The sequence below is a fragment of the Furipterus horrens genome, unplaced genomic scaffold, assembly GCF_987537825.1.
Source record: "Furipterus horrens unplaced genomic scaffold, mFurHor1.1.pri manual_scaffold_5, whole genome shotgun sequence".
Lineage (NCBI taxonomy): Eukaryota > Metazoa > Chordata > Mammalia > Chiroptera > Furipteridae > Furipterus > Furipterus horrens.
The window spans coordinates 202,566,225-202,585,662 of record NW_028327175.1 but is presented as its reverse complement, the minus strand read 5'-3'; the positions used below and the strand labels follow the sequence as shown (position 1 = coordinate 202,585,662).

Below are 19,438 nucleotides of genomic sequence, written 5' to 3'. Positions count from 1 at the left end.
AGGACACTGCTGGTGGGAGGAGGGCTGCACGCCCCGAGCCCCCCGAGGCCAGGCAGAGGCAGTGAGGAGAGCCAGGGAAGCCCTGGCTGCATTTGTAAATGTCGCTAGGAGGCGTGGCTGGTTGCGTACCTCCTCCTCTTAATGCCTGACACCCTTCACAGCCTCCTTGAAAGCCACGCCTGTCTGTGCAGTGAGCTGCAGGGGACACGGCCCTGGGACACTCCGTGCACCCCGGGGAAGCAGCCAGAGCTGAGCCCAACTCTCGGGCCAGAGGAGGGTCTGTCAGTGTGCATGTGACCTTGTCAGCAGCGTTTGTAAATGTTTTCAGCTGCTTCATGTTTCGTGTTAGAAAATACATCCTGAGGCTGTGGTGCTGGTGGGCGCAGTGGAGGGGCCCCGGGGAGGGCCTGGCGCTGCTGGTGCCTGCTCAGGGCGGACCCCGGCTTCAGCCTCATCACTTCGTCCTGCAGCTTTCTGGCCTGTGGGGAGGGCAGGAGGGGACAACGTTAGCCAGGCAGTGGGGCTGGGGCCAGCTAGTTTCTGGGCACACTGTCCTGTGGAGAGGGCACAGTTCTATCCCCTGGGCCCCAGACACTGTCCCCAGAGGTCCCTGCTGGTTGCTTGGCCGCACCCTCCTGAGGACCGCCGGGCCCTAGAGCCTGTGCACAGCTGTCCAACTGCCAGTCAGTGAGGGACAAGGAGAAGCGACCCCTCTGCACACAGAACCATGGCCGGCACCATCCCGACAGACCGACCGCAGTCCCACGTAGGACGCCTGCCTGGCGAGCTGGGGCTGGGACGGCCACCCTCATCCCAGACGAGAAACGGGACCCAGAGTCCCTGCGGTGGAGGGACTCCCTGGGCCTGGACTCTGATGCAGGCTCTGCTCCAAGAGCCCTGCCCGGCCCATCGGTGGGGCCAGAAGGTGACACGGAGCAGGAGGCAGGTGGCCCGCAGGAAGGAGCAGGCTTTCCTGCCTCGGCCCCAATGAGCCAGCCAGGGGTTCTGTGTCTGCAGTGCCAGCACCCCCGCCTGTCCCCAGGGAGGGCCTGTGCTCGCTCCCCTCCCCCGCCCCCGTCCTGCCTTCCTGGGGCCCAGCCTGGACCCGGCCAGCAGCCCCGGCCCGTCCCCTGGGGCAGACCCCCCACAGGGCCGGACACGCAGGGTCTGCATCCTCATGACCGGCAAACGCCATTTACACTTCTTTCCCTAAAACACGTATTCTTTGTGGAATTAGAAACATACTTCACTTTCTGTGTGCCTGTCGCTGTGTCCTCCCAAACTGTGGCCCTCTCAGCGCCCCCCACCCCCCGGGTCAGGTCCTCGGATGGGCCTGCCTCCCCTGCGGAGCCCCGGGGCCCTGTGGCCCCCACCCCCGCCCCTGGTGCACGGTGGGGCTCCTTCTCCGAGACATGAACTCCCTCCCTCTCCTCCCAGCCCCTTGTTTGGGAGAACGCATTCTGCAGAAGCTTCCAGAGAAGGGCTGTACAGGAAGTAACTTTAAAGTCATGGCTTCCATGCTGGCCCCCCTGGTGACGGTCAGAGCGTGGAACTCCGTCAGATGACATCCCCAGTGGTGCTCGCTGAGGAGCCGCCCGGCCTGGCCGGCCTCCCGGGGGCCACAGGCTGCGCCTCCTCCTTCCGTCTGAGATACGGAGACGCAGACACGATACTTCCCAGTGCCTCCCTGCGCTTTCTCAGCTTCCACTCCGTCTGCCCCGAGGCCTCTCTGAGACGTGGCGGTCAGTGGAGACCCCTGGGGACATGCTCATCCTCCCATCTCTCTCTCCGCCTCTTCCTCCTTCGGGCTGCTTCCTGGGGGGCGTGTTCAGCTACTCCTGTTTACTGTTTTTGTAACTGAAAAGTTTTTTGCCTTATTTTTACCTCCACTCCGAGAATTCCTCGTTACCTGCGTGTTGCGTTTTTACAGCAGCTCCGCTGTGGTTGCCACATTCTCTGACGGTGCCCAGAGGGTTTTAATTCCGTTTCCCACACAGTCCCATTTCGTCCAAACACACCTTCCGGCGCCTGTGGCCTCACCATCGCCCAGCCCCCCACTGGGTCTGTCCCTCCAGGCGGGACCTGTGACCCCCACTCCAAACCCCCCATTACAGAAACACAGGGGAAGCTGGGAGGCGTCCCTGTGGTCAGGTCAGGACAGCAAACGCCCAGTGTCAGGATTCTGAGGGTCCACGTCATCAGCGAGGACCCTGCAGGTTCTCAGCTGCGGGGTGCACTGGCCCCCACTCGGGAGGTCCGGTCCTCACCGCCCTGCGTGCTCAGGAAGGGTCACGTGGCCTCCGGGGGTGTGGGGCCTCCTGGCTGGCGCCCTCCAGATACCACTCCCCATGTCTCCTGCTAGGGGGGCGGGCGGGCGTCTGTGAGTGGCGCAGGGCTGGGGCCTGGGGACCAATTGGGGCCTGGGCAGATGGCCAACTCTCATCCCTCTAGTCCCACCCCGTGTGGCGGGTCCTGCTGGTCCTCACATGCCCCACCAGGTGGCTTGCTTCTTCTGGAGCAACGCCCGCCGGCTGGTGCGTTAGGGTACCGGCCCAGCAGCCATGACCAGGGCCCCGACGACGGCTGGGGCAGGAGGTGGAGTGGGGTCGGAGAGGGCAGCCCTCAGCATCACGGACGGGCGCCCGCCCCCACCCCCCACCCCAGGCCTTTACCTCAGGGTCTGACACGGCTGCCCCCGCGCCTGCCATTACGTGTGCGTTCCAGGCGAGTTCTGGAGGCTCATGCACATCTCTGCTCAGGTCCCACTGGCCAGAAGGCGGCACACGCGGTTGGGAGATGTGGCCTCTGGAGGGTGGCCTGCGCTCTTACAGACGGCGGCAGCAGCAGCGTCACCTGTCACGGCAGAGTAGACACGGCCCTCCGCCCAGAGCTGAACGACACGCTCCTGCCAGTGCGAACGGGCCCCTGGTCCTGCGTGGACGGCACACAGACGGCCATCTGCCTGAGGTCCTTGGGGGGCACGTTTCAGAAGAAACCACCATAATTAAGATCATCTCCTAAAGTACGGCCCTCACACTGTGCCAACACCCACCCACACCGATGGCGTCTCAGGGAGCCCCTCACGCCGCGCTCCGCGCCGGGTCTCCTCTTCCCTTGCAGACACAGCGCGACACCCTGTGTAGCCGGACATTCCGCTGGGAGCCAGGCGCTGACACTCCCTGAAAAACTCAACGGGATGTTTTTCATCACAGAAAAGCAGGGGCCGGCATGAGAGCGTCAGGTAGACTCGGTGGCCGTGTCCCCGCGGCTGCAGGGTGGAGCTGAACTCTGAGTCCCCACAGCCCTGGGTCCTCTCGGTGGCTGCTGCTTACACCTCATCGCCCGGGTCTCCGCTTTCTGACCTGACAAATGGGGGCACCGCCTTCCTCACTCAGCAGCTGTGACCGTCCCGGATCGGTCCCACGAGCCTGGCCACTAGGGCTGCCTGCCAGCCACTGGTGGCCCCTTCGTCAAAGACCCCCGTGGGCTATGTTATCGGGGTCTGCTTCCGGCGCACTGCTCTGTGGCTGTGGCTTTACCGAGAGCCTGGGTCGGCGTCCGGCGCGGTTCTCCCCTGCCCGGCCGCGTTGGCCACTCTGGGTCTTTTGTCCCCAAATACACTTCAGGGTCAAATCGTCAGTTCTCTACGACGCGACTTGCTGGGCTTCTGACGGGCTTGTGTGGAAGCTACAGGTCAGGTCGGGAAGAAACGGCATCTTGACAACGTCGAGTCTTCCTGTCCGTGAACATGAAACAGCTCTGCATTTATTTAATTCTTTGGTTTCTCCCATCAGAGTTTTGTAGTTTTCCTGATACAGATCTTTTTCCTTTTTAAAAAAATTTTTTGCCACGTGTCACTCACGGTTAAAAACACCGCCGGCAAGGAGCCGGTGGCCCCAGTTCTGCGCAAGCGTGTGCTCTGGCCCCGCAGCCTGGCCCCCGCCACACGCAGGCACAGTGGCAGCGGCCCTCCCGTAGTCCCCTACACGTTTGGTTAGGTTCATACCTGGCACCAAGTTTTGGGCACTTGTGTAAATAACAGTGGTTTTAGTTTTGAATCCCACTTCCTTGCTGCTGGCGTTCAGTGGAGCACTGATGTCTGGGGCTGGCCTTGTGCCCGCAGACCCCGCTGTCCCTGCTGGTCAGCAGCTCAGCTTCTCCGGCCGAGTCTGGGATTTTCTACATGGACAGTTACGTCAGCTGAGAACAGACCGTTTCTCTCTTCCTCCTCAAGCTGGATGCCTCTCCCTTCCCGTGTCACCGTGATTGGGGGACTTCCCGTCTGGTGCTGGAGGGAACTCGAGAGGCTCATCCTGGCCCCCAGCCTCAGGGGCGTCTGGCTTCTCGCCAGGGAGTGCGAGGTCAGCTGTGGTTTTGTAGACACTGTCTGTTCTGAGTTTGCTGAGAGTCTCACGTGAGCGGCTGGTGGGTTTTGTCACCTGCTTTCCCCGCCTCCGTCACAGGATCCTGGGCTGCTACCATGCTGACCTGCGGCTGTGACGCATCACATAAACTGAGCCGGCCTCGCACACCCGGGACGGGTTCTGCCTGGCCATTGCAAGCAATTCTTACACACTGCGGGGCCTGGTTTGCTCCTATCTTGGTGAGGATTTTGCCTCTGTGCTCACGGGAGACTGGTCTGCGGGTCCCTCTCGGGTGACGTCCCCGTCTGGGTCTGGCGCTGGGCCGCGCTGGGCCACGCTGTCCGCACAGAGGGACTTGCCAAGTGTTCCCTCCACTCCACCTTCCGGGAGAGGCTGTAGGAACTTAGTATGTGATTTCTTCCTTAAATATTTGGTAGGATTCAAACCAACCTACTGAAATGTTATCCATTCGCTTTCTGTAACAGATAGCAGCCTACTCAAGTTCCTCCTTGTGAGTTTTGGCGGACAGGGCATGTCCGTGGGGTCTTCAGCCCAGCATGTGCGCCTGCCGGGCCTGGCGGGGCCGTGAGGGCTGCCGCCACGGAGGGGCCCAGTGTCTGCACCAGACGGTTGCCCCCTCCACCCGGCCCCCGGCGGGGGCCTTCCTTCCGAAGAGCTGGGTGTGTGCCTGCTGTGCCCGCCGCGCCCTGGCTGGTGAGAACAGTGCAGCAGCCGAGGGCGAGGCCTCCTGTCCCTGCCGCTGTCACAGGAGCCGCCGTACTTCCCTGAGCGAGCTGGCCGCGAGGATGTCGCAGAAGCTGACCCGAGGCCTCCGCACCTCGGTTCTCCCGGCCGCGGCCAAACCTGCCCACGCGCTCTCCCAGACCAGCGGGCCCCCGGGCTGCCCCAGGGCCTGCAGCACCACCCCCACCGCCCCACAGACATGCCCTGTCCTGTTTCTGGGGACTCGGCAGACGCTGCTGCCAGGCTGTCAGTGGCTCCGACGGGCTGAGGCTCACAGATGCTCCCCGTCGCCAGGCCCTCTGGAGCCTTCCTCATCTCCCCTAGCCGCACCGGAACACCCCCCTCCGGTTCAGCCTCTCCTCCAGCTCCGCCGCGCGGCTGGCTCTGCGGACACCAGGGCCGGGCCTTCAGGCTGGTCTCAGCGATTCCTCTTCCAGAAGGGGAGAAGCTCCTCCTTTTTCCCCTCCAGGCTTCACCCCACCGTGATGGGTGACAGGGCCGCTGAGGCCACCCTCAGTCACCCGCCCCTCCCTGCAGGCCTGGGCGTCACCCCCAACCCGCCCCTTAGTTAAAAGCTGCTGGAACACACACTGTAACAACCTGGAGTTCACCAGGATGGTACCCGTTTGGACACTGCATGTTAGGCCGCGTGACAACAAGTGGGTCTGTCTCCACATAGATGCAGTTTTAATAAACCCTCAAGCAGACCAAGAGGACATTGAATTAAAGTAGCATCTAATATACGCTCTGTTAGCATCGGGGCTCTGGGCTCATTGCCCTCGATTTACATGCAGTGGCTCAGAGCGGCAGAAAGTGGCCTGAGACTCTCACAGGAGTTGAGGGCCACTGTGGGAGGGCGCGCCTCGCCGTGGGAAGCTGGGGTGGATGTGGGGGTGTGTGTCCCCCTCGACAAGGCGGGGCTGAGAAGGCTCCCCAGTGAAGGGAGAGCGTGGGAGATGAAGAAACACTGGGACCCCAGGCAGCTGCTGTTCCCTGTAGGCAGGGGTCCCTGGGGGACGTGCGGACACAGAGGGTCGACAAGCCAGGTGGCTGCAGCAGCACCCGGGGGCGGGGACCCATCCTGCCTGCTGTCTGTTCTGCCTCAGCCCCCACAAGCCTAGACCCTGCCTGTTAGGTGCTGGTGGGGAGCCAAGGCCTCTGAACTGGGTGGGGAGGGGGGGCCGAGCGCTGGGAGAACCTGCCCCTCCCCCCAGGAAACCACCTCAGCTCGTCACTTGCTTGTGGGACTTCTCTTTGCTTTGTCCCCTTCTTCCAGGCATATGCACTTTCATCATTGTCTGGCTGATCTGTGGCAAAGGGGACCTTGGATGCCACCTAGTGAAAAGCAAAAAGGCGCCCTGAGAGCAGACACGTCCATGAGGAAACCGAGGAACGGCTGTCAGAGAACAGCGGTCCCCACCCTGTGGTCACCCCCGGCCTCAGCCTCGGGTTCTGGCTGGACGTCTCGCTGGCCAGGGTGCCGCGACCGGCACGGAGCAGGGACCTGGCTGGGAAGCCCCCACAGAAAGCCTGCAGTCTGCCGCGCCGACGTGACCGCACTTTAAAGCCCCGAGCTGCGCGCTGAAACAGGGCCGTCCGCAGCCAGAAAGCCTGCGCTGCCAGCGTCCGGCTGGGGCTCCCCCGCCCCTGCCCGCCGGACAACACGCCGGGCGAGCTTCCAAACGGGCCCACGACAGAGGGCGGAGGCCTGCCCCCTCCCTGCCTCTGACCACCGGCCGCCCTGTCCTCACTGCTCTGCCGGGGGCCCGGTGAGGCTCTGCCGCCCCCTCCCGCACGGCCCGCTGCAGCCGCCTCTCGCCAGCCCGCCTTCGGGGCCGGGGAGGGGCCTGCGTCTCCCGTGTGCAGCCCGGACCCCAGGGCCCGCCAGCCCATGCGACCCGCTGCTGCCCCACTGTGGGCGAGTCTGAGAACGAGACAGCTGGCCCGCCTCAGGGACCTTGGGACCTGTGTGGGCGTGCCTGTGTGCGTGCGTGCCTGTGCTGTGTGTGCGTGTGTGCGTGTGCCGTGTGTGCGTGTGCCTGTGTGTGTATCTGTGCGTGCCTGTGTCTGTGTGTGCGTGTTTCTGTGTGCGTGTGCCTGTGTGTGTACCTGTGTATGCATGTGCCTATGTGTGCACGTGCCTGTGTGCGTGTGCCTGTGTCTTTGTGCGTGTGCCTGTGTATGCATGTGCCTATGTGTGCACGTGCCTGTGTGTGAGTGCCTATGTGTGCATGCCCGTGTGTGTACCTGTGTGTGTACCTGTGTGTGCCTGTGTCTGTGTGTGCGTGTGCCTGTGTATGCATGTGCCTATGTGTGCACGTGCCTGTGTGTGAGTGCCTGTGTCTGTGTGTGCGTGTGCCTGTGTGTGTACCTGTGTATGCTTGTGCCTATGTGTGCACGTGCCTGTGTGTGTCTGTGTGCGCGTGTGCCTGTGTGTGTACCTGTGTATGCATGTGCCTGTGTGTGTACCTGTGTGTGCCTGTGTCTGTGGGTGCGTGTGCTTGTGTGCCTGTGCCTGTGTGTGCGTGTGCCTGTGTACCTGTGCGTGCCTGTGTCTGTGTGTGCGTGTGCGTGTGCCTGTGTGTGCGTGTGCCTGTGTGTGTACCTGTGCGTGCCTGTGTCTGTGTGTGCGTGTGCCTGTGTATGTACCTGTGTATGCATGTGCCTATGTGTGCACGTGCCTGTGTGTGCCTGTGTGTGCGTGTGCCTGTGTGTGTACCTGTGTATGCATGTGCCTATGTGTGCACGTGCCTGTGTGTGAGTGCCTGTGTGTGCATGCCCGTGTGTGTACCTGTGTGTGTGCCTGTGTGCATGTGCCTATGTGCGTGTGCCTGTCTGTGTGTGCGTGTGCCTGTGTGTGCACGTGTGTCTATGCGTGTGTGCCTATGTGTGCCAGAAAGGAGAGAGAGCACACCCCTCAGGGCAGCTGAGGGCAGGACGAGGATGGGGGAGGGGCAGGGAGAGTGCAGGTGTGGGGAGAGGGTGGCCAGGTGGGCTCCTGGGGAGGTGGGTTGGGGGGTGTGGGGAGCCCTCCTCCCGGGTCCTCTAGGCTGGGGCTGATGCAGCGCTGCCAAGACTGGGCCTGGGATGGTCTCATCTGCCACCTTATCTCTGAATGCATTCCCCGGTGGGCCCTTGAGTGTCCAATGAAGGTGCTTGGCACCTAGAAGGGCTGGGAGGAAGGAGGAAGGGAGGAGGAGGGAGGGAGGGGGAGGGAGGAGGGAGGGTGGGCAAGAGCTGGAACACCCCCAACCTACCCCACCCCTCACCAGGAGGCTGCTCGGGGGCTGGCTGCCTGCGCGGAGCCCAGCCTGGGCACAGCGTACCTGCCACGGGCGAGGGTGCAGGGCCCAGGGCCCCCAGCCACACTGGAGCCTCTGCAGTCGCCCTGTCCCCATCTGGTCTTTCACTCCCAAATGGCTTCAGAGAGAAAAGGGAGACAGGTGCTGAGTGCCATACACAACGCAGGACCCAAGGGCACGAGGCTTCTCGGCTTCCAAGGGGGCTGACCACCCGGAGCTGAGAGGCCCAAGGGCAGGAGACCCAGCAGGACACCCGAGGGCACACGCGACTCCTGCGGGTTCCGAGTGCAGACGCCAGGCTCACTGAGCGCAGCACAGCCCCACCCCCGTGGGAGGGGGCCGCCCGCAGCGCCCACCGTATGGCAGGGCTGAAGAGGGTGGGCGCGAGCACAGCGCACGACCGCTGGCAGGGCCCCCAGCACCGTCCTAGGGTCGCCCGGCCACGCGGCCCCACCGCCCGCCCGCAGCGCATACCGGCGCCCGCCTGGAGGGCAGCAGCCTGCCGAGTTCCTCCGTCCTCCTCCCCGCCTGGGCCCGCTCCCGCCACTCCTGCAGGGCCCTCCGCTCCCTGGAGAAAAGACAGTGTCACGTTAGTCACGGGAAGGAGACCTGCCAAGCTTACAAGGACTTCTACCACCAGTTTTAAAGCTTCATACAAAGCCCCGGACTTCTGGTCCACCTGTCCAGAGGGCGGTCACTGGCCTGCTGTGCATGGCGGCTGTGGCGGCTTCTGAAATGCACTGGGCAGAGCTGGGCACATCGATCTGGCCATGGCTCTCGGGGCGGGGCAAGGAAGAAGGCCCCCCCGAACCCCCACCGGGGGAGGCATCAGCCTGGCCAGGGCCGTGGCCACGAGCCGGGCATCCAGGGGCTTCACACACTCACTGGGCACTGTGGGATTTGAAAAAGCCGCTGACAAGTCCACTTCCTGTTAGACACGAGTTTCATGTTACAGAGCGAGCGTGTCTTTCCCAGCCCCTCACCGTGCTTTGGCAGGAGGGGCCGCGTGCTGGCACGGTCTCCCCGCTGTGGCGTGGTCTCCTGCAGTCACCCAAGGGGGTCACTGTGGGGGCTCTGCATGTGGCTTTGGAGGTGGGGTGGGGTCCACAGGAGCCTCGCCTGGCCCAGCTCTCCATCTGCCCCAAATGAACCAACTCCTGGGTCTCCCATAGCTGCTGGTAGTCGGCATGCGCCCCCACCTGCCCCCAAATCTGACCCCTTGTCTCCCCTCTTAGTAGATGGTCCCCTGGCCTCTCCCTCCCATCTGTGCTTGGCGCTGCCGTGGATCTAGGTGCTGGCAGGACCTGGCTGCGCCTTCCCAGGCTCCCACGGGCACGGCACGGGGCTGCCCGTTCTGGCCAAGCTTGGCTGCTTCCTGCCCCCGCCTGTGTGGCCCCCCAGCCCCCCGCTGAGCCAGGCTTCCCAGTCCTCTCCTCAGCAGTCCCCTCATGGGCTGTGACTCTGTGACCTCATGTGCTGCCCTCCTCAACAAGGGGTCCGTCTTCGTTCTCCACCACCGAGTGATGGAACAGGATGGGGGGGACCCTTCCTTGAGAGACATGGGGGCCAGTTCTTAGGAGCCGCATGTGCACAGACAACAGGTCCATCAGGAGTCTAAGCTGCCGGTCAGGCCTCCCAAACTGTCACCAGTGCAGGGGCCACGCAGCGCAGCCTCGGGGCCCATGGCTGAGAAACCAGGGAGCCAGCTCGCACGGGCCCCAGGAGCCCCAGACCCTCCTTCCGGGGCAGGCAGTCCTGGCCCCATTGGTTGACCTGCGCGGGTCTGGCCCTCTGTGCCACCTCGCCACCCTGCGCCTCGCCAGAGTGGGCCAGCCAGAGGAGGGGCAGTGGCGGGGGCGGGGTCCGAAGCTGGGGTCAGGAATGGAATCAGGGAGCCAGTGGAAGTGAGGCAGGAGGGGTGGGGCCCCCCTGGATGCAGGGAAGGGAGACGCAGGGGGGCCAGCGGGGGGCGGGGAGTCAGGAGCCCTGGGTGGCTGGGAGCAGCCGTGACACTGGCTCCGTCCTCGCTCAGACAGGCTGCCTGTTCTGCTGAGCTCAGCCCCACCTGGGCCCCGAGGGGGAGCAGCAGGCGGCCTCCACCCCCTGCGGCCTGGACTCCAGCTGAGGGACTCTCTGGGGGTACTTTGTGGGGGGTGGCTGTTCATAGCTATGGCGAATGACCAGTGTGACCCCAGGAGCAGCCCAGACCGCAGCCCCGAGTCTCGACCTCACTGTCCATGGGCTGCATCCCCGCCGTCAGGATGGTGGCCCCGGGTCAGGGACATCGTGGGCCCTGACGGGTTCTGGGGGCCAGGCAGCCCCCGCTTTCACTGAAGGGAAGGGAACTGACTTGGCAGCAGGTCTGGGGTCAGGAGGACAACTGTGCCCCATCAGGGCCCAGAGAAGACACACGTGCACTGGACGGATTCGGGAGGGTTTATTGACAGCGAATGCTCACAGGGGAGAGGCAGGCGGGCCCCAGGGCAGGGCAGGAGGCAGCGGGGCTGTAGCCACCTGGCTGGGGACGAGGGAAGGAGTGGCTGCGGGAGCCCCGGAGTGAGAACCATGGCGCCAGCCACTGTGAGGGCCCTGCCAGGCCCAGGGGGCACTCGCGGGCAGGGGCGGTGGGAATGAAGGTGCTGCCCTCTTGTTCCCCCTTCTCTCTGACCTCCAGCTGGGGTCCCCCACTGGCCAAACCGGACCAGAAGGAGCGGGGTCCCCAGGCCCTGTGGACAGGGTCGATGCTGGCCGGCCTCCTGGGGCCCCGAGCACAGGAAAGACGGGCGGTCAGCCGAGCTGGAGGACAGAGGACGTACTGAGCCCAGGGGTGAGTGTGAACTTTACCGATGGTGTGTAATTTTTAAGTAACATTCTTTAGAATTACCCAGCAGCCAGGTAACGGAAAGGAGAGGAGGGCGGATTGAGACGGAATAAGAGCTCAGAGGGAAGGACAAGAAAGGAGGCAGCGTGAGGCAGGGGGCGGGGACGAACGACATGCCTAGATGCCCTGCGGGCCGAGCCTCACCTCCTGCTCTGCTCCATCAGTGCCTGCTTCTCCCGGAGCTCCTGCAGTGCCAAGGCCCGCCGCTCCTCCAGCCGCCCAGCCCCGGCCACTGCCTGGTGCGCGGATGCCAGGCCAGGCAGGATGCCCTTGAAGGAGGGTGTCTTCTTTCTGGAAGTACACAGGTTTTTATTCGAATATCTAACAAAATGTCGTGATGAACACACACCTGGAAGACATGCATCAGAAAACAAGCTCAGCCTGAGAGGAGGGCGTGTGGGCCAGGTGCATGCTTGGCCGACCGCGGCGGTCACAGAGAGTGGGGCCCGCCACTCCCACCCCCAAGCCGCCAGGTGACCTCGGGGCTGCGGGCTCAGACGCGGCTTCCCCTGCGTGGCTTGGATGAATGCTTATCGCTGTTTGTAACAAAAATGACAGATGGCGGAAAGAGGAGGTTTCCAAATAGCAGGCTCAGAATGGCCCCGTCCCCGAGTGGGCGACGCAGGACTGCCCCATGCCAGCAGCCGTGTCCAAGCCAGGCTACCGCAGAAACCAGCAATACGGGCTTCCAGCACCTCCGAGGTTACAATCAGTAACACGGCAAAATGTCTTATTTTGCACATTTTCAAGCCCACAGAATGGGTGAAAGGACAGTGGAACGCACACCCGGACACCCTCCCTGCAGACTGAAGGTTTTCAGTGCATTCAGTATTCCTCACCCTGGCCTGATCAGACTTATTGCTCATAGACACCCCACACACAGCACACATGCACACACTACACACACAAAATGCACACACCACACCATGCACATGCAGCACACCATGCACACAACACATGTAACACACACATGCACATGCAACATGCACTCACCACACCATGCATGCACACTCCACTACACAATGCAACATACATAGGCAACATTCACACATAACACACCATGCATATAACACATGTGCCACATGTACTTGCAACACACACCATACACCATGCAACACACCATGCACAGCACACACGTACAACACACCATACCACACAACACAACACATCACATACGACATAACACACACGGAGCATACCGTGCTCACACAACACACGCAACACACACTGCACGCACACACCACACAACATACATCACACAACACATGTGAACATGCACAGCACATGCAACACGTGCACTACAGTGCTGCGCAATACGACACATGCACAACACACCATGCGTGCAACATACACCTGAACATGCACAGCACACACATGCACACACCACACACCATGAAGACATGCCATGCACATACACGCACACGCTCAGACACAAGGGATTTGGGCTTTTCTCTCAGGAAACTGCCTCCTTCGAGCACATGTGGGGGTGACTAAACGGAAGCCAGGCTGGTCCTACTGTGGAATCAGAGATGGCAATGCAGGCACACACATCTCCCTGATGTTTGCAAAGATAGGTACCAAGCGGTTTTTCAGTTTTGCAAAGACCAAGAGGACACACTTCGGCTTTGGCATCGCACCTGAGGCCGTGGCGCGCTTCCTCCCGGGCGTGCAGCATGGCCTGGAGGCTTGGGGGCAGCTCCACCACTAAGAGCTGCTTTTCCAGGACCTCCGCCTGCCCCTTCTGCACGATCTCCTGCCGCAGCTGCCAGATGCGCCTGGTCCCCTCCTCACTCAGCCCGTCTTCCCGGGCAGTGGGGCACTTCCTGAGCTCACTCAGGTCCAGCTTTTCCACAGGCGGGAACGGGTCCTCTGATGCTTTGAACCTGCTCCTCTGAGGCCTGCGAGAACTCGGGGTTTCTCTGCTGGGCGCACGTTCTTCGGGTAAGCCCGAACGGGGGTGTGGCGGCTGCCGTGGGCTCACCTTTGCAGGGGCTGAAATCTCTGTAGGACAAGATCCCGAGTCAGCGGCCAGCGGCCTGAGACCCCCGCAGCCCCAGCGCCGCCCCCACCCAGGCTCACCCCCCCGTGCAAACCCAGGTCAGCCAGGACGGGGCCCTGCTTCCTGCCCACGCCGTTAGCCACCTGTTAGCCCATGGCCCGTTGCTTTCGTCCGGCAGTGCCTGTGCTGACTCTCAGACGGTTTGTGTCTCGCTCTAAGTAAGTTACCTGAGAGCAAATCGGCCCGATGCGTTCGTCCATTGTCTCTGCCCGGCTCCGCGTTAGGCGCTAGGCCGCGGTGCCCGGCAGACGGGGTTTCCTGGCCCCGGGAGGCCTCTGTCCCAGTAGCACCCCGACACCCTGGCAGGCCGGGGTGAGCCCCCCAACCCCAGCACACAGACTCACCCTCCTTTCATGTCCTTGGACACATTTTAAACAGCTTTGACCACTGTCGGTCACTTGTAAAAAGTGAATTCAGCCTCAGCCTTTCGAGCCTGATTTACCTATTTCCTACTTTTTTCTTGCTGACCACACATCTGGGGTATTAAACGGGTACCGACTTCAGTGTAAGAACAAAACTGCAATGGGGCTGAAATGTAATACGAACAATGACGATCTCAAATGTTTATTACTTATTAAAAAACATTAACTCTAAGAGACATTTTTTTAATATCCGTGACTTGCTCTCTTTTTCTTTAAGAAAAACCCTTTGTCTACACACAATGTCTGGGAGGAGCGCTTGGAGCAGGAACAGATAAAGGCCTTGATGCCGGCCGCATGGCCCTGTGGCCTGGGGAACACGGCGCACAGGACAGTGCGCCCCCAACGCCCCGCGCTCCTGACCACTGCGTGCTCGGGGTCAGTGTTCGTAAAGAAACATAGTTTACATGCTGGGCGAGTGTGGTCTGCTGAACCAAGCAATTCTTGAAGCAGTTACCCAATGGTGCTTCGGGGTGAAGGCTATTTTGTTCCATTCAGGCCAGTGACCTTTCAGCCACCCTCCCAGGCAGGCCCCCAACGGGCCCTGAGACGCAAACCTGGGGTCACCGAGCTGTGAAAGACGCAGCCCTGCTGGCTGGCAGGGAGGCCTGCGAGAGGCCCAGGTGCCCAGAGAGCCCAGTGGGGACACCGAGGCTCCCTGGGCCCCGATTTTAAAAAGCACTAACTTCAATGTCAGGGCCGTTTGTCACAGAAATTGTCCTACGAACCGCGAGGAGCTGGCTCTACGGCACAGGTGCGCAGGAAGCTGAGGATGGCGGCCAGGCCCTTTCGCAGGACGAGCTGGGGCGGGAACTCCACGGGGCAGTGTCTCAGGCTCAGGGCCCGCAGCGTGCTCACGTGCCCTGAGGGGAAGGGCCAGCAGCGCTTTACCCCTGTCCCTGCCCCGAAAGCACGGGGACGGGGCAGTGGCCGCTGCACATCAGGAAAAACAGACCCGACTGAGAGTTCTGGCGAACATGATACAACAAATGTCTCGCATTTGCTTAAAAAAAGAAAACTTCGCAGGGGGGACAGTTGGTAGATTGAGACCAGTCTGGCTACAAAATTAAATAGGAAAAAAAAAAAAAAAGGCAAACAAAAGCAGCAACAACAGCCCTCAGGAAAAAATCACAGGACCAAGCTGCTGAGATCCATTCCCAACAACGCAGGGACCTGAAACACCAGCGGGCCTTCCCTCAGGCCACGCCCACATGCCCCCCACCCGCAGCCACGCCCACATGCCCCCCCACCCGCAGCCACGCCCACATGCCACCCCCACCCGCAGCCTCCAAGACCGTGTTTTACAACCCACTTTCATTGCGTGGTTTTAACGCTTACCCAGCTCCACAGGTAACATTTTGATAGGATTTCTTTCTAAAAGCAAAGTTTTCAAACACCTTTAAAACAAAACCCAAAAAACTGTTGTTTAAAAAGTAGAAAATCATGTGACCATCCCCACACTAGACCACGTGTCTTCGCCCGTCTCCGTGTGAAGGGGCGGGTCTGCAGACACGAGAACGCACGCAGGGTCTGGGGTCTCAGCACCAGCACCAGGCCCTCGCCCGGCCTGCTGACCTCCCGTCTGTGGAACTGCCCTGGAAGCTGTGAGCGCCAGCCCCGCAGGTGAGGCACCTGCTGCAGGCCCATGCTCTGCTGGCTCCCGTGGCCTCCTGACTTTTCTGTGGGCGGTCAGTCACTCGTGTCCGAACTGGGGTCACCCTTGCACGCCTCCCTTCCTCCAGGCCCACATCCAGCCCGAACCTGCCAGCTCCTGACTGGGCGCCAGCCCTCGCACAGGCGGCGGCTGCCCCCTCGCCCCTCTGAGCGGGTAGTGATCTGAAAGCCGAGTCAAACTCCACCCAGTCCACTCACACCTCCCGTCAAAATGAAATCCAAACCTGCAACCTCGGCGTGCGAGCAGGCCGATCCTCTAACTGCGCCTCTGACCCCTTGCCCAGCCTGGCCTCTGGACGCCCACGCCCTCTGCAGTGCCGTCCTCGCCCAAGGCGCTGACATGAGACGTTTCTCAGAAGGTGTCAAAGGTTAAGAAACCCTGGAGAAACCCTGGCAGAGGACTGGGCACAGAAGGCGAAGGGGCCCGGCCGGGAGGGGACCTCCCGGTGAGTGTGGCTCTGGAGGCAGCGAGAAGGCCAGCACCGGGGCTGCCGGGCAGATCCAGCGCAGAGTGGAGAGAGGCGTGGCCTTTGTTCCAGACTCGGGGGTCCTGGGAATCCTTGGAGCCAGAGCGGCAGGATGGCAGTAGGAGAGCCCACACCCACTTTTCCAAAATGGGAAGAAGCCCCTGTTGCCCCCCAGAACCAGCACACACACACGGCCCGCAGGAGCCCAGGGGATGGCTGCATTTCTGACCCTCCGGGCAGCATCGCACAAGTCAAGAGACAGAACCAGACAGCGCAGGACCACATGGCTGGTCCCGCAAAGGCACTGTGGCCACCGGCATTCTCTGCGCTGCTAAGTGTCCTGTACACTCAGCCGTCACACTTCATAGCCGGCTTCAGAAGGACCATTAAACGATTCTATTCTGAACTCGAACTTCAACCGGGGGAAGGAGCTGAGCAGCCGCCGAGCAGGGACGTTGACTCAGCCTGGGGCACGAGGGCGACGTACCTGTGAGAGCCAATCCCAGGGGGCAGCGCCTCAATCTTGTTGTGCCGCAGGTCCAGCCAGGTGAGGCTCGGCAGCAGCTGGAAGAAGTCTCCGGGGATGGTGCGCAGCGCATTTCTCTGAAGGTGCAATTGCTTCCAGGGAAAGAAAAGACCCCGTTTTAAACACAGTACGTCCTAAAAGCATTTCCAAAAGAGCTACGAGCCGCTGCGATCGCCCATGTCGAGTAGAAGAGAAACCGTAACGCTTCACCTTAGGCAGTTCAAGCAGCAGACACGAGATTGAACGTGAGAACTGCCAGGACGCACGGGGCCCTGGCGGGACTGAGAGCGTGTCCTGACCTACAGACGCTGCTTTCTGCAAGCCGGCCACTCACGCGCCACTTCGGAAGTGCCCTGTAACACCGAAGTCCCCCTCTCCCTCCCCCTCCTGGGCCCACGGCAACGCTGCCCAGGGAAGGAGCAGCCACGTCTGGTCCCAGGGACGCATCCCAAGGCTGTAACTGAAGGCCGCCCATGAAGCTGCCTGCCACGTCATTACCTGTGGTCAGCACCACACAAGAACCACCCCAGAACCATCATTTCAGGGCTCCGGATACACTAGCCCAGTGGAATGCAGTCAGGTCGTACGGAGGTGACAGCACGGGAGGGAGGGGACCAAGTGCGGAGCACTGGGGGTGAAATGTGCCCAGAACGTTAGTCACTGTGGGGAGCGTGGCAGGCGACTTAGCATATCTCCTCTAATGCTGCTGCCACGTGTATTTACAGCCCTTTGTTTTACACACACACACACACACACACACACATACCCACACATACACATGCACACACACACACACAAACACACACACACACATGATACGTGCTACCAAGTCGGCAGAGGACAGATGGTCAGAACACTGGCCTGGAAGCCAGGCTTTCTGGGTTTAAATCTAGGTTTCGAAACCTCTTAGCGGTGTGGCTTTGAACAAGTTCCCAAACGTGTCTGTGCTGAGTCCTCGCCGGTAAAACAGGTCAAAGGACCCACCGCCCGGGCGCCCCGGGCAGCGGCGCTCAGCACGCAGCGGGGCCAGGCCCGGCCGCCATGGCGACTGTGCTGCTCTTTCTCCTGAAGCCCCTGGGTAAGGCCGGGGAGCCAGATGCTGCGGGGAGCACTCGGGAATGTCAGTCAGCACCTTTCCAGCGCAGCGGGGCCCGTGCCAGCCGGTCGTGGTCACTGGGACACGGGGCTTTACGTGCCTATTACTGAGTCTCCCAGCAACGCATGCAAACACTCTCCCACCTGCAGGCGGGGACACACGAGGGGGAAGGGAAGCACGTGACGACAGGGCAGCGGGAGCACGGCCCCCCGACACACACTCGTCTCCCAGCAACGCTGGGCTCTGACGGCACCTCCCTCTGGAAGCCACAGGTGATAGCAGGGCTCACCAGGCGGAGCTCCAGGCAAAGGCAAATCAGCACATGGCATCTGCACGCGTGGGGGTGAAAGTTTCCCGGGGTTCAGCGCTGCCTGAGGTGTTTGAACATGAGCCCCCGGGTTCTCTCGGCAGTCGCGGCTCCCGCACACTCTCTGGTGCCCAAGCCTTCCTTGAGGGCATCAGTCTGACCTACCAGGTGTCCCCACTGCGGGCCCCACGCCTGACCCTCTCAGCGCACGAAGCCCCGGGTCACCGCCTCTATCTCAGTCTAGAACCCTCTCCCGAAGAGAAGGCCGCAGGCGAAAGCCCGGGGTGCGCGGCTCCCTCCTGTCTGCACAGTCCGCACTGCGCACCCGACGACGCCCCGCTTACTTTAAGGGTGGGGGTTTCCAGGACGTCTCCCAGGTGCTGGAGTCCACTTCGACTCAAGTCTAGAATCAGCGAGGAGGAGGAGATGGCCCCCGGAGCGCTTGCGGGGGCGACTCCGGTGGGGGAGGCGGGCGGGCTCCCGGCCGGGGCTGCCCCGCTCTCCGGAACAGCAGCCCCAGCGCCGGGTCCCTCCATCGGTCAGCGGTCAGCCGGTCGGCCCCGCGGGGCCCCCGCTCCTCCTCGGTCTGGACTCGCCTGGACGCGGGGAGGGAGACAGCCACGGTGGGGAGCACTGCCTCGTCCCCGCCCCGCCCCCGCGGACGGCTCCCTGCGTGGCCGGTCTGCTTACAAAACCCTCGTTACTGACCCATGGTGTCGGAAAGCCAAATCCCGGGGTGCGAGGCCGTTCAGACCCAGCGGCCCCGCCGCTCTCCGTCCCACATGCAGTTCGGAGACAGAACTTCCAGCTCCCGGAAAACGCAAAGCAGGAACGGCTATTTCGGAGGGAAAAACGGGTCGGGACATTTCAAAGGCCGCAGACATAAAAGGGGGGGCGCTTAGGGAACCGCCTAGAGGTCCAGCAATCGCGGGGCGCGCGTGACCCACAGGCGCGAGCCGGAGTCCGTTCGGCCGCCTGCAACCCGCCCGGCAGGGGGCGGTCTCAGAACCGGGGGGCAAAACACCTAGAAATGGGCGGGGCGGGCCCCGCGGGTCCTGGAGCCGCCGCCGGGGCAGGCGCGTCCAGCCTCGGTTTCCCCGTCCGGGCCGGGCGTGCAAGCCTGGGGGCGCGGCCTGGGCGAGGCCCCGCCTTCTCCTGCGGCCGCGAGCTGCGCGCCCCCTCCCACGGCTCCCCGCACCCCGTCTCACCTGCGGCGCCGCCCTCACTATCAGGCCCGCGCGCCCCGCGCGCTCCGAGCGCCCTGAGCGCCGAGAGGTGCCGCCCAGCAATGGCGGCCGCCGGGCGCACGCGGTCGCCATGGAGACGCCCGGCCGTACGGGGCCCTGCAGGCGACAAGCCGCGCGGAGGGTGGTGCGCGTCCGCGCGGGACACCTGCTGGCAGCCGCGCTCCGCCGGGTCGCCCGCGCTGGTCCGCCGCCCGCAACCTCCTGTGCCGGGGACCAGGGTGCCGAAGCCGCGAGAGTCACGGGGCCCGAGGAGGGCGCCCGCAGGGTGGCGCGAGCGAGCTGAGGACAGCCGCCCAAGCACACGGGAAAGGGGCCTCTCGGGCCGGCCGCCGGGGTCCGGACCTTGAAAGCC

General features: G+C 62.6%; 1 protein-coding gene and 1 non-coding gene across 4 annotated transcripts; both read right to left on the bottom strand.

The window, feature by feature from the left end:
• Positions 1-232: 232 nt before the first annotated feature.
• On the bottom strand, positions 233-19,132 carry LRRC27 (leucine rich repeat containing 27). 3 transcript variants are annotated; one of them, XM_090278798.1, is made up of 11 exons: positions 19,048-19,132; positions 18,548-18,674; positions 18,184-18,435; positions 16,398-16,528; positions 15,108-15,166; positions 14,498-14,632; positions 12,929-13,292; positions 11,436-11,582; positions 8,885-8,978; positions 6,331-6,443; positions 386-479 (listed from the first exon to the last, which is right to left on the bottom strand). In XM_090278798.1, exons 3-11 carry the CDS (start codon positions 18,373-18,375, stop codon positions 455-457), a joined length of 1,260 nt encoding a protein of 419 aa, XP_090134924.1. In that variant the 5' UTR covers positions 18,376-18,435; positions 18,548-18,674; positions 19,048-19,132; the 3' UTR covers positions 386-454. The 3 variants fall into 3 exon arrangements, with proteins under 3 accessions (XP_090134923.1, XP_090134924.1, XP_090134925.1); XM_090278797.1 differs by lacking the exon at positions 6,331-6,443 and having other exon boundaries at positions 233-479; XM_090278799.1 differs by lacking the exons at positions 6,331-6,443; positions 8,885-8,978.
• Positions 3,850-3,968, bottom strand: LOC150010799 (small nucleolar RNA SNORA76). The gene has a single exon (XR_016511588.1). It is a non-coding gene; the product is annotated as a small nucleolar RNA SNORA76 (small nucleolar RNA).
• Positions 19,133-19,438: the final 306 nt, after the last annotated feature.